The sequence below is a fragment of the Centroberyx gerrardi genome, chromosome 23 (assembly GCF_048128805.1).
Source record: "Centroberyx gerrardi isolate f3 chromosome 23, fCenGer3.hap1.cur.20231027, whole genome shotgun sequence".
NCBI lineage: Eukaryota > Metazoa > Chordata > Actinopteri > Beryciformes > Berycidae > Centroberyx > Centroberyx gerrardi.
Genome location: NC_136019.1, coordinates 19479644 through 19493626, shown reverse-complemented (window position 1 = coordinate 19493626; position 13983 = coordinate 19479644). Strand labels below are relative to the sequence as shown.

Sequence of the window (13983 nt, the reverse complement as noted above, 5' to 3'; positions counted from 1 at the left end):
TGGCCCTGGAACCCCTGACCTAAGTAGTTCCTCAGATGCGTTATCCGCAGCCCAGGCTTCAGTTTACTTCAGCACAAACTCAAAACGAGAGGCTAAGCCACGCAAAGTGAACCATGTCACTGCGAGCACGGCTGCCGGAGTCAACAGTGGCAGCAGCAGCGCTATGCAAATGCGACTGTGTGATGGAGAGGGATCAATGTGGAAGTGAGCAGTGTGGAGCTCACTCTGCAGGCTATGCTAATGATGTGCTAACAAGGACTACAGCGTGATAATCGGTGGGGAAACATGCACAGCCACAAGGAAGGAGTACACAGCATAGACACGCATAGTTACTACAGACTGTTGACACTTCTCTTGCTATGATAAGTCTTTGTAAGTCTGGGGTGGCTTGTAAGCGGAAGGTCGCCCATTCGAACCCCCTATCAAAAAGTGAATGAGGAATACTCTCCCCTCCCTCGTGTCCTTGACCTAGGCACTGAACTCCCCATATGCTCCAGAAGGCATTGGTTGTAGAAAGGTATAGTTGTACCGGGCGACTACAGCCTTTGACTGTGTTTTTTTGTCCTTAGTCACCCATCCAGTTATCTCTCAATTCCCCCCACTATTACCCAAGGAATCATTAGAAATGGATGGAGTGATAACCCTGTAATCAAACAGATTAGCGGCACAAACATTTCTTCATCATTACGCGGCATGCCATACACCCGAATGTATTGACTCTATCCTTCAAATAGCATGAAGAAACCTAAAACAAGGCTTATCTTACGTGGAGCTGATCATAAATCACAAATGTACATAACACCATCCTCTCCAGCCAATATGTCATAGTGGCATCTCATTTCTCAGCCTGCTAGTTTTTTCATAATTAACTGATATGGATGCGAAGAGAGTGAGTGTGAGTGAAAAAAACCCCTCCATTATTTGAGTTTGAGCGAGCAGATGAGAGTCGCCGGGGGAATTATCAGAAATTATTTGAGTGTGTGTGCGTACATGCTGAGTTGTCACTTTCCCCATCCTGATGCTTTGCTTTTCAAGTGGCCATGAAAATGGCACCGCTCTGACGCTCATACTTGCAGATATCGTACCCCAGCAGGGGTACATGGCGAACGGTAATTATTTCTGAGACAAGGGCACTTCGGACTAAAGGAGAAGAAGTCTTGTCTTCAGGACGTGGATTGGGTTTTTTTTGGACCGTTGTCAGTGTCTGAGTGCAGAGGACTCTCCTTTTGGTGAAGGAGCGTTTTAGGTCATCGAGGGTTCTCAACAGGGACAAGTGCCAATTCTCTCCTTTGCTCCTCTCTCTCTCTCCAGCTTTCCATGTCCTCCATCTCACTCTGTATCGCTTTATTTCTCTATCCTCTCTTTCTGCTCCTTTCTGGGAGGTCAGATCAGGGCACTAAATAATCTACGACCTCTACTGGTGAGCAGTAAGAATTGAAACAACAACAGAACTTGTCTCCTCCTACAAAAGTCTTTGGATCCTATTGATCTACGGTGGCCTACGGTGGTCGCATTTTCTCAATAGAGAAATAGCACAATAGGAGTAAGCTAGCTAATTAGAGCAGAGATCCAACAGAAACATCTAGTGAAGAGGTAATATATCATCATGCTACATACTGGAATAATAATATTGCTTTGTCGACTGCTTTTTTGGCATGAGAACAAGGCTTTTTTAGAATTCTTAGCTGAAATGTCGCTCGTAGCACCATCCTCCATCATTAAGCAGCTGAAAATGCAATTGTTGGGAATGGGAGTGTCTTGAAACTCCAAATTCCGAATTTCAAACTCTTGAGTTATTGTTCCAAAACAGAGTACAGGCTACATAGCGGGTTTTGGAAGCTAGAAATCGAAGTACCTGGCAAAACACTTCTGTGCAATGCGCCAGTAAATATCGTACTTATTTCCCTTTTAAGAAGTTGTCTTTCAAATGTCAGAACACTTTCTCATGCTTTTCGCAACATTCTGCGGCTCTTTGCGATGAAGATGACAGCTTAGCCAGGGCCAAGGGAGTAATTCATTTAGCTGGGGTACGAAGGAGGGGAAAAATGTAAAGGACAGCACTCTGAGGTCTTCCACCGAGAGGGAGATGGGGGCCCAGCGAAAAGGTCATTTGATTTGGTTCTGCGATAAGCCTTTTTCTGAGTGCTTCCTTATCTATCGTTTCTCATTATTTAGTCCTTATTTATTAAGGTCGCGGAGATAAGATCTTGCTGAGCTTGAAATTGAGATTACACTGTCTGTGTGACCAGTGGGGATTGAAGGGGTTGGAAGGGTTAATCTTAAATGATTTTGAAGGATACAGTGACGGACTGTGGGACTAATTGATATCTTTCACTGTACTGTATGAATGTAAATGCGTATGGCTCAACTGATATGGGGTTTTGGAGGCTGATAAAGATACCAGTACTTTAAGTTGCTGATGGATATTTTGTGCTGATATTAGCTAGCTTTAATTTTGACCATTTTCATGCTGAGAAATTCCAAAAATTTACAATTGTTCCTCTCCAGAATTGTATTCCTGTCAGGGTGGAAAAGCCTCTGAAACAGCATTTGGACCATCATAGGACATCACAGAACTTACTTGAGTATCTTGAGGGGTATAGAGGTGTCCTTGATGGCAACGATGACCCCACCATGGTCCAGGTAAAGGATGTGATGTTCCTCCTCAAAAACCTACCAAGAGAAGAAGTAACATACAGGAAGGGGGGGGGGACAGTGCTTCAAATGGAATTATTGATGCAAGAAATTATTTAAGTTCATATAGGATCAACTGCAAAACTATCGGCCCACATCACGCAAAGCAAATCATTTGAAGGTCCTCTGGTACTGCAACGTTTAAAACGGAACAAATCATAGTTTGGTGTGCTGGTGTTGGAGGAAAATTGGATGGACATAAAATTGGATTTTATATCTTGCTCCTCAGATTCTGTAACTTTTATGAGAGGAGTGAAAAAGTGGAGAGAAGGTTAAGAGGGGAAGTTTCGAGAGGGAAGGGAGTGCGGAGGGGAAAAAAAAGAAGTGAGGAAGGACGCGATGTACCTGTCTCCAGGTCTTTCCACAATCTGAAGTGATGTACATCTCCTCCTTATACTCCACTAGCTGGGAGCCAAGGTTACCTGAAAGTAACACAGAGAGCGAGAGAAGAGAGAAAAGAATTGAAAATTTCATCAGGCAGGGAGGCTCATGTAGGGTTTGCATCAACAATAGATTAAGGAAAGACAGAGAGAAACGGAGAGAGAGAGAGAATGTGAATAGAGTGGATAGTGAATAACTAAACAGAGAGAGATGTCACAGCAGCTCAGGATTCCCCTGTAGGCTTTTTATTCCTTATGCTTTCCCTTTGAACGATTGGCCAAAAGGGAAGAAAAAAACGAGAAAACCCTACAAATTTTTACAATTTGCTTAAAAAAGACGGAGAAGGAGGGGGTTTGCGTCGTCTGATAAAAGCCCCGCCACGCCACGGAAAATCATTTCGGATGAAGGATGGTAATTTTCCTCTCATTTTTAACAGCGGGAAGCAGGAGACAGAGAGAGATGCGAGGTATAGCCCGGATGGCTTACTTTCTCTATCTCATATACACTTGCAGGCAGCTCACTTACCCTTTTCACTTTTTAGGGACCCCTGTTTTAGCTCTCTGCCGGGAATGCCGGGGCGCACAAACAAACACGGCAACGTATTCAATAAATAAAATTGCTAGTGGTTGAGTGAACTCCTCTGTGTGTTACAGTGCTAGAGTTTTTTTTTTTTCTCTCCACCAATACACCGACAGAAAGGATAACTTGTGTCAAAGCCCTTTCCAGGGTAAATGGAGGTTTGTCTCTTGAGGAGTGGTACTTTTTAGCTTGGGCACTTTGACTGTTTGCATATAATGGAGTGCTGTTGTAAGGCTTGCACTCAGGTATGCAGGCAAAGACACACACACAAAGTCACATATGGGCATACACATACAATACACAAACCACACTGCCACTGCCACTCCCCACCTGGCATTAACATGTGTCTCGGATCCGGATTGTGTTTAGATATGATTTAGCTGGATTTACACATGGCATTGACATGCATGTATGACATGTATGTGTTGTATCCGATTGTAATCCGATCACCCAGGATGCATGTGGATGCCAGGTGGAAAAGGCGATCATACAGTACATATACACAAACAAATATTCACTCACATACATATACACAAACTGCAAGGGGGTTTGTATAGTGCTCCAAGCTACAGAGTAAAGTAGGCATACTGCTGGTGGAGTGTGTGCGATTGTGTGGTGCATTCAGTCTTAACCCAGTTAATTATTACCCCTACATCCATTGTGTCAAACTAACTGTCAAGGAAAAATTGAATGTTGAATTTAAGACAAGTATAGCAGCACACAGCACCATTGCGTTTTCAACTGTAGAAATAGACTATTGTCAATAGAGTTAGACAGATATATGGTGCTGATATTGGCCTTTTCTTAAAAATTCAGCCAGTCAATGTCAATGCCACCTCTGATATGATGGATATGATGCAGTTTGTTTGATTACATATTTATTGTAGAACTGATCAATACTGCACTGGTTGCCTATGGGAAGACCTTAACCTGAATTGATTCTAATACAACATCTTGATCGGATTCCCCGCAAGTGCGTGTGAATGTCAAATTGTTCTGGAGACTCACCAGCTCCCATGATGAGACCCGGGGCAGAGTCTTTGGTATGGACCGTCCCGGAGACGTAGGGGTTGTCCGCCCAGCGCAGATGGAGATGGAGGTGGCAGTCCGGCTAAGGTGAAGAAAGGCATCTTGTCATTTAATGTGAGGTTAAAGGTCTCATTCATCCAAAACACATCCATCCGATCCACTGTCTCATCAGATTGTTTCGCAGTGTATTCAAAACAATGTTTTCACATAAAAATAAGTTTAGAATATCACTTCAGTTGACCTATAAAGTGATATTTCATTGTTCATTTTTCATACCCGTTTATTCCTATTCAGGGTCACAGGGGGACTGGAGCCTATCCCAGCATGCATTGGGTGGAAGGCAGGGAAACACTCTGGACAAGTTGCCAGTCCATCACAGGGCCAACACATACACAGACAAACACAGATAGACAAACACACTCACATTCACACCTATGGGTATTTTACAGTCTCCAGTTCACCTGACTTGCATGGCATTGGAATGTGGGAGGAAACCCATGCGAACACGAAAAGATTATGCAAACTCCACTCAGAAGGGACCATGGCTGAGATTAGAACCCAGGACCTTCTAGCCACCCTGTTCAGCCATGTTTAATTAGTCTTACCACAAACATACCTGATAATCCTACTACAAATACACCTTAGTGTGGGTGCTTCAAAAGCCATTCAAGTGATAATCTGCAATATTCTTGTTTTTCTTGATTTTGCCTTTGGTGATAAGTGGTCATTGCTTTGGTGTTGCGTGCTCAATGTCGGCACTGTCCCAACATACTGTAATAATAAAGACTAAATGTAGATTATGACTTCTTATATTCCTTCTACCTTCTTATATTTATTCCAAAGAAACTGCTGTTGTTTTTCTCACCTTTAAGTGAGATCCCAGCACAAATTACCTCTGGCCTCTGTGTATTCACAGCCATATTGCTCACTGGCAGTCTCAGTACAGGGGGGACATTTAGATACCAGTCTGTCTTGTTGTAGTAAGACACAGTCAGCCCTCCCCCGGCAACAGTGCAGATGGTGTCACTGCACACCTGCGTCAAATCAAAGGTCTGTGTCCTACGCACAAACAATAAACATCTCTACAGGGGGAAAAAAAAAAACAAAACAAAACAACTCAACCGACTTTGCAGCACTATTAGGCACTAGATTAAAGGCAGATTGTGGGCATTAATCTACAAACCGTACAACACACTTCACTTAGGCGTCATTATAAACTGCTACGGTGCATGCGAGAGGCCATTACTCTCACCCAGGCTCTGTCAGGTGGCAAGGCAGTGTATTAAGTTGGCAGGGTTTGTCTATCGTAGTGACACATTGGATAGTACATCTAGTCTCTGACTTTGTCTGGCTCGGTGACTTGCGATGTCAGTGTGGTGATATGTGCGATGCCGGCGTCGGACATAAAGCTGTCTCTCTCTGAGCCGTCACACCCGACGCCGTGGCGGGCCGCGGAGATAAACAAGGCCGGGATAGCAGCTGACTTGGCGTGGCGAAGACATGGCTCTGATAGAACTCATCTGTTTTGCAAGGCCCTGCTATTATGTTGAGCAATGGATGAGGACAAAGGGAAGAGAGGTCAATATCTCAGCGAACACCTGTGTGTGTGTGTGTGTGTGTGTGTGTGTGTGTGTGTGTGTGTGTGTGCGTGTGCGCGCCTCAGCCGATGGCAAACATATTTCTTTATGATTCCCAGATCCCAGGGATGAGTTGATATCTGTGTTTGCCTTCAAATCTGTCAGTTGAATAGAGTGATGGTTCAAATAAAGGACAAGACTCCCTCTCTCCCTCTCCCTCTCTCTCTCTCCCTCTGTGAGGTATGATGTATGGATGTCTGACTATGGTTGACTCATTGCTTTTTGCTGTCTAGCCCTGCAATAGCGACTTTGACAAGACGCATAGAGGAGCTAGACAGGCATCTCACCAATATTCCTCATAGTGCAGCACTGTGTGTTCACACTGCAAGCAGCTTGGTTGATGTGTTGCTCTATTCTGACTGATTGCATCTATCCACTGGTCTGCAGCTACAAGGTTTTGAACCAGCAAATCATGTATTTTTTGTAGCTTTGGTATTGCCTTTCACAATGTTACTTCATTTTGATCAGTTACCATAGCTAGATAACAAGTGCTACTAGGTAGCATTAGTCAATAACAAACAGAAGAACTGATACAGCCTTTCTCCAAGCATTGTTTTTGAGACATTTATTCCTGTAGTCTTTCAAATAAAAGTTGTGGAGAACTGGGAAGCTTTGAATGGCTGGAATCAACATCTCAGTCATTTTGCTTTGAAACTCTTCCAAGGTCTCAAACACTTTAAACAGGGTGAACTCAATATTTCTGCTCATACAGAGAGGTAGTGGTGGAAAAAACAGAAATGAAGAGAGTTTTGAGGGGTGATGCATACCGCTTTGCAGCTGACCGGCTTGCCGTTCATATCGGTGGTGGGCGGGGCCAAGGGCTCCCAGTCTCGTCCCTTGTTATAGGTGATGAGGGTCGTCACTTTTCCGTCGATCTTCTGATTGGCCAAGAAGACACCTTTGATCCCACGCACCTGAGAAACAAGGTGGAGTTACAACCCAGAAGCTCATTTAATCTAGTAATTGGGTTAACATTTTATTGACACTTGACAATTCCTGAAACAAGTTAAAATTGAAACAGCTGCATTGGAAGTAAGTGGAGCTGTCTCATCATAATGGCAGAACTATTCACTTGTTTTAAGAAAAATAAGATGAAGCTATAATAACATCCAGTTATCAGCATGTCAGTGGCAAAAAAGGAGCCTCTTCGCTATTACACCCTTAGTTATATAATTATGTTCGTTTGTAAATATAAACTTTCAGGCCTTAATGTGTGAGAATGATGCTGTAAATTAGTGAATGCTGCACATTAGACTGTCTACCTCTAACAGGAGAGAGAACCGGGCTGTTTGTTTTATTCCCCTTGGAGTATCAGATGGGTTGGGTTTATTAAGATAATTCAGATAATGTCTGGCAAGTTGTCAATTCCAATAAAGTATATCAGACTTTCAAATACAATAATTCCTGTGATTGTGTAAACTGTCTGGGACTCACTATATCCCTCCAGGCAATCTAAACCCATCTGGTCTCTAAGCACGTTAAAACAATCATATTATGTGGAAATACTATTTAAAGTGGTAGTCGTCAAGATCCTTGTTTTTTTTTGTCTCCATCTTTGGTGCTCAGCGTTCATTGCTGTGGTGTTTCTGCACTACACTTCCCAGAGATCACCTGTCAATCAAACAGTGTGTCCAGTACTGTGACGTCTTTTTCCTTCTTCTGTTGATGCAGTTTGAGTTTCTCTTTTCTTTGTCTGTTCAGCCATGGTGGCTATCACTGCTCATGCTAACTACCCAGTTCTTCTTCTGTTTATTCCAAACAAACCGGAAACATAAAACACATCACCTCCTATGCTTCGAGTACTTTTCCCAGGAAAGAGTTACCAGCTGTTTAGAACAGCAAATGTAAAAGCTTTCATGAACTGGCTGAATCGCTATTGTGTTATAGCAATTGGTGATAGAGAGTAGCAAAACACACATTTATTTATATGAAAAGATAATGGATTATTACTTTAACACAGGTCTGACTGGTGAAGTTTTTATAACTAGTCCAAGAATACAACTGCTGAAACTCATGTGAACATTGACTTTATCTTCAACTAGCTAGAACCACAATATCAACCACAACATTAACAACAAGAGAACCTGCCTTCAACTGTCTGCAGTGGTTAAACCCAGAATATCCATGCTGCAATATCTTATGGAACTATGCATGCCACTTAGAGCCTGAAAGGAAACCACTGACACAGAAATGGAGGACTCTAAAAGTTTAATTCACTGAAATCAATATAGCCTCTATGGTTTTGCGGCTGCGGAGTTGCTAGCTACAGGCACCGAAGCTGAAACATAAAACAGCAAGACGATGATGAAGAGAGACCAGACAGTCATTTAGCCAGAGCCAGCCAGCATGTCAGACATGTCTCAGTCTCTAGACTCTCTCAGCTCCTCTTGCTATCTATTATGTAGCACTGATGTTTATAGAGTGAAACAAGGTAGCTGTTTAAATCAAAGTACGAGCGAACTGCCTGTATTCATTTCTCTCCGGGCTTCCGCCTTCTCCCCTTCCCTTCGTCTGTGCTTCTTCTTCTTCATCTCTCTACTTCTGCTCAGCTCTTCTATACCTCATCCCCTCTCTCATTTGCCGGCGTTCATCTCTCTTTCTCTTCATCTATTTCGCTCTCTCTTTCCGCCTCGAGTCTTTATTCGTCCCCCCATGTCGTTCGCCTCTCTACCTCCATCTATGTGATGAGAGTGCACCCCGGAGCGAGGGATGAGAGAGGGAGGAGGAAATGAATTCTGCAGTCGGGGCCTTCGCCTCCACGGTCCGCCGCCTCCTCTCCTTTTCCTCCCAACACCTCTTCCTCTCCTCTCCTCCCCCTCGTTCGGTGTCCCCTCCACCCATTCATCTAGAGACCTTGCCAAAACGCGCGGGTGACACAGGGATGAATGATGGCTTGACCGCGAGAACGTACAAGATGGAAAAAAAAAAAACGACAAAAAAAGTCAGGTCTAAAACGGGTGTTTTAAGATCAGGATCAGTCACCGCTGCACTTCAAAGACCTTGAACAGATGTCTTGATGACAAATGCAAGACTGCGTTCAATAAAACAAGACATTGAATGCTGAACACATTCGTTCCATATCCATTTAGGAGGAGGGTGTTATATCTCTGCTCAACTTATCCAAGTTGAGTCAAATGTATTCATAAAGCGCCCTCAGCAAACACGATCATCACAAAGCGCTTGAGATAAAGAACACATTTTTGTGTTTTGGGACCAGAGCTTTTCATATGTGTGTGAGCGTATCTATATATTCTTTTGCACACACAGCCATCGATGTGTGTATATTTGCATATTCTCTAGGGAACAACATGATACTTGCAGCCTGTTTTATGTGAGTGCGTGTAGTTGGCTGGGTCGGTGGAAGGGGTCCCTTTACGAACTCTAGATGTGCATACAATTTACACTTTAGACATTTAGCTAATACTCTTATGCAGAGCAGTGAGCATGTAGGGGTTCAGTGTTTTGCTCAAGGACACTCTAGCATAACTATGGAAGCCCATTCCCGACACTCAATAATATAAAAAATGACTCAATTGTGAGTTTTTTTGTATCTCAGAATTCTGACTTTTTTTTTCTCAGAATTCTGGCTTTTTGTCTCAGAATTCTGACTTTACTTCTCAGAATTCTGACTTTACATCTCACAATTCTGACTTTATATCTCACAATTCTGCCTTTTTTTTGCGACAGAAAAAAAAAGTCAGAATTCCGTGGAGGGAATGGGCTTCCATACATCACACATTGGCTGTTGTGGGGTTTGAATCTGGGACCTTTGGTTACAGGGAGGTTTCTCGAACCAATAGAACACCCGCCAACCCTCTTAGACACATCTAGTGGGCATTGACCATTTGAGATTCCCTTTCCTTCCCTTCCCTTCCCTTCCCTTCCCTTTCCTCTCTCAACCAGGTGCCCCTTTTTCATCCTGGCTTCCTTCCTGTAACTGGAAGGTCTCTTTAACCACTAGGCCACCTGGCCACCTTCTATGATGGCAATTGAGTGGCCATCATGGAAAGGAGACACTTCAGTGACCACTGACCACTCACAACCAACTTTGTATTGGCTGGGAAACATTTTTTACTGTTACGTCAACATGATACACCTCCGTTGCACTGCAGGAATTTCAGGCTGATGAAATTCCTTCCTCTTCTTGCTGGAAGGAACATGTAGGTTGGCCTCAGCTTACAACCTACTCAGAGCCACAGGCTTTTCTCGAAAAATCCTACGTTTCCGCCGAGATGCTACTACTTAACTACAGTTACATTGGCGATGACAAGCTGTGACTGAAATTAGTGGCGGCGCAGCACTGTGAAAGACAGCTACCTCTTGTTAGTGTGCCTTGTTTACAAAAGAAGGAAGAGGCGGATAGATAAGAGTGCCTGTAAGCGTGAACACTCAGATTCAAAGCATGTACGTGGTTAACATACCGAGGTTAGTATTCAACAAAGTGAGTTGAAAAATGCGGCTCAATGTGGAAACTAGAGCTTCCATGAATGGATGCAATTAGCCACAAGGTTTAGCACGCACACACCCCACCACCACTACCGTCATCATCATCACCCCATGCATAAACACCCAACACACTCAAAGTCAGTCAAAAACAAAAATGCTCGACTCTTTTTTAGTCCCAATAATCTGTTTTATGCTATTAGTTTCAGTTTGGAAATATTCTGGCTCAATTCCCTGCATCAAATCTCTTCCTGTAGACAATACAATGGTAAGTTCCACATCAAGCGGAAATAATCAAATATGCTGATAAAACTACTATACTGTAAGTCACTCTGGTGCTATAGAATATCATTATCAATATCAATATCAGCAATGATCATTATCAAAATTCATTTGACGATGATATATTAGGAGAAAATCCTACACTGTGACTTTTTAAAATGAGTTAGTAGTACTGTGGGATCAATTCAATAAACCCTAAGCTATGGCAAAGTCCCTGCATTTAATATAATTTGCCATCAAAACATTGAAAGCCGCTTATATCCATTAAATGTATGGGGAAAATGCTGAGCAATGACTGATGACTGACATGGTATTATTATTTGGTCAATGTGATAAATTATTTGACATAAATCACCAAACTATCAGCTTATAGGGAACATTGTGATTTTTGCCTGATCTCTGCACATTATAAAGTGAATAACTACAGATTGTAGATCAGAACTTATGTGGACTCATGTGGCAATTCCCACACCTTGCCATACCCGACTGACCATGATTTTCAAAGACTTGACCTGGGGCCTCATTTATAGAAAGGTCTTAGGATCATATTTAATCTTACCTGGTGGTGTATGCAGAAAAACACAACAAAGTAATTTATGAAATCTCAGTTTGATGTGGAAACGGTAATTTCTCTGTCAGGTTTATATTTGACATACGAACATTACCTGCTGGTTATATAGTGAGGTATTGCAGGGCTGTGAACCCCCACAGTGGGCTTTAATTCATATGAAGTGGCCTAAAAATATTAATGATGTTGCTATCAATCTTCAAAATTAGTTTAATCTTAAAGGTTTAGAGTTGAATTTTAAGTCTTCATAACTTCATATCAAGGTGCCAAACTGAGGCATGAGGAAGATTCATTATGAACACCGAGGTGTTTTACATTAAAGACAGGATCAAATATCTTATAAACATCTGCTATGATAAATTTGTATTCAACAATGGCTGTACTGGCTTTATTTACAGGACAATGAGTGTTGCATGCATGTTGATGAGCATTCAAACTGAAGTTCATTTGCAATTTATACAGCATATTGCAGGTGCATAAGACTCAGGGACACTACTTTAAACAAGCATACGCAGTCTATATATCAGGCGTAAGCATAACGTGAAAAATTATCTTCCGATCCTGCTGAAAATTCAATCCAAGTACATTTTTTAAAATGAGGCCTAAGGTGTCGGTGTTCCCCCCATCTCACCTCCAGGATGTCGATGAGAACGTTCTCCTCCGGCTGCTTAGTGCTGCGAACGTTTTCCAGGACGATGGAGTAGTAGATGCCCTGGGGGTCCGACTGGTACAGGTTGTATGTATCCGACTGGTACCACTCCTGGAGGGCTAGGAAGACCTGGTTCTCATCTGTGCTCACTATCTGAACGTCCTGGAGGCAGAGAGAGGGAGGGATGAAGGGATGGGAGAGAGGGGGGAAGGGAGGTTGAAAAAGGGACAGTCAATATTTTTGGAATCAGCGGTGATTGAATTGGACAGGGATTTATAGAAAAAGGGGGAGAAGAGGAGAGAATAGAAGACAAGAGAAGAGAAGAGAAGACAAGATAAGAGAAGACAAGAGAAGAGAAGGGAAATTGGCAGAAAAGAGGGGAGGAAACAAGAAGAGAGAAAAGAAAAGAGAAGGACGTGTGAGGCAAAACAAGAGAAGAGAAGATTACAGAAGATAAGAGATGGACAGAAGAGAACAAAAGAAAAAGTGGAAGAGAAGAGATGAGAAGTTGAGAAATAGGAGCAGAAAAGAGAAAATAAAAAGTAGATGGTAAAGCAAACGAAAAGTAAATGAAAAGGAACAGAAAGTGAACAAAAGTGCACAGACAAAAAGAAGATGAAACAATAGAAAAGGAGACAAGAAAGGAAAAGAGAAAATGAGACCGTAAAGGAGAGGAGGGGATAGATAAAGCAGTAAAAGCAGTGAAGTTTGATTCACAGAAAAGTCACTAAGTTTGACAGTAACGATCTCACGCCAAACCAAAGAACATAATCCGATAAATACAGAGCTACAGCGCCACAGAAACAAACTGGGACAGATAAGGGAACGCTTTACCCCTCCAAAACTGTTTCTGGCAGCTCAGAAAACTTGTTAGGTGTACTTGTCAGAGCTTGTGAGCCTCTGATGCAAATGGCTTCATCAGTCATGAAAGACTGTAACGATGGCGCAAGGCTTGAGTCAGCACTTTCTCTGTGACTGTTAGTGATTACATTAACATAACATTTGAAGATAAAGCCATCAGAGCGCGGGGGGAAGTGCCCAAGAAGGTGTGTCTCTAATCATTGATGCTCTGAAAAAAAGCCCTACACCTCAATTACCCTTGGATTTATGGCTGAGGTTTAGAGCAATAACATATTGAAAGCTGTGCAGTGATCTTCATATTCATAAATGTACTCTTTTTCAATCACTCTGCATGCTGTGTGCATTGCTAGGATGACTATTATACCAAGGAAACACTCTTAACTCTTTATGATTAAAGTTGTGCAACTGCATGTTCATTTCGCTCTATTGACTGACACAACTTTCAATTAATTGATTAATCAACCAACAACCAACCATCCAACCCACCAACTCACCAACCAACCAACCATCCAACCAACCAACCATCCAACCCACCAACCCACCAACCAACCAAACAAACCAACCAACCAACCCACCAACTCACCAACCAACCAACCATCCAACCAACCATCCAACCCACCAACCAACCCATCAACCATCAAATCCATACAAACTACATACCAACCAACCAACCAACCAACCAACCAACCAACCAACCAACCACCAACCCATCATCCACTGAATCCAACCAACCTAGATACCAACCAATCAACCCATCAACCATCGAATCGAGCCAACATACATACCAACCAACTAACCAATCCATCAACCATCCAACCAACCAACCAACCAACCATCAAACCATCCTGCCACACTGAGTG

The 13983-nt window shown here is 42.7% G+C and overlaps 1 protein-coding gene across 1 annotated transcript in view; it reads right to left on the bottom strand.

Annotated features, from left to right (window-relative positions):
* sorcs2 (sortilin-related VPS10 domain containing receptor 2) overlaps positions 1-13983 on the bottom strand; it is a 261561-nt gene that overhangs the window by 19469 nt on the left and 228109 nt on the right. Inside the window, exons 9-13 of the mRNA XM_078281836.1 lie at positions 12245-12424; positions 7088-7234; positions 4663-4765; positions 3040-3116; positions 2582-2673 (exon numbers count right to left, since the gene is read on the bottom strand). Coding sequence (XP_078137962.1) covers positions 2582-2673; positions 3040-3116; positions 4663-4765; positions 7088-7234; positions 12245-12424 — 599 coding nt within the window. The remainder of the gene's footprint in view (positions 1-2581; positions 2674-3039; positions 3117-4662; positions 4766-7087; positions 7235-12244; positions 12425-13983) is intronic.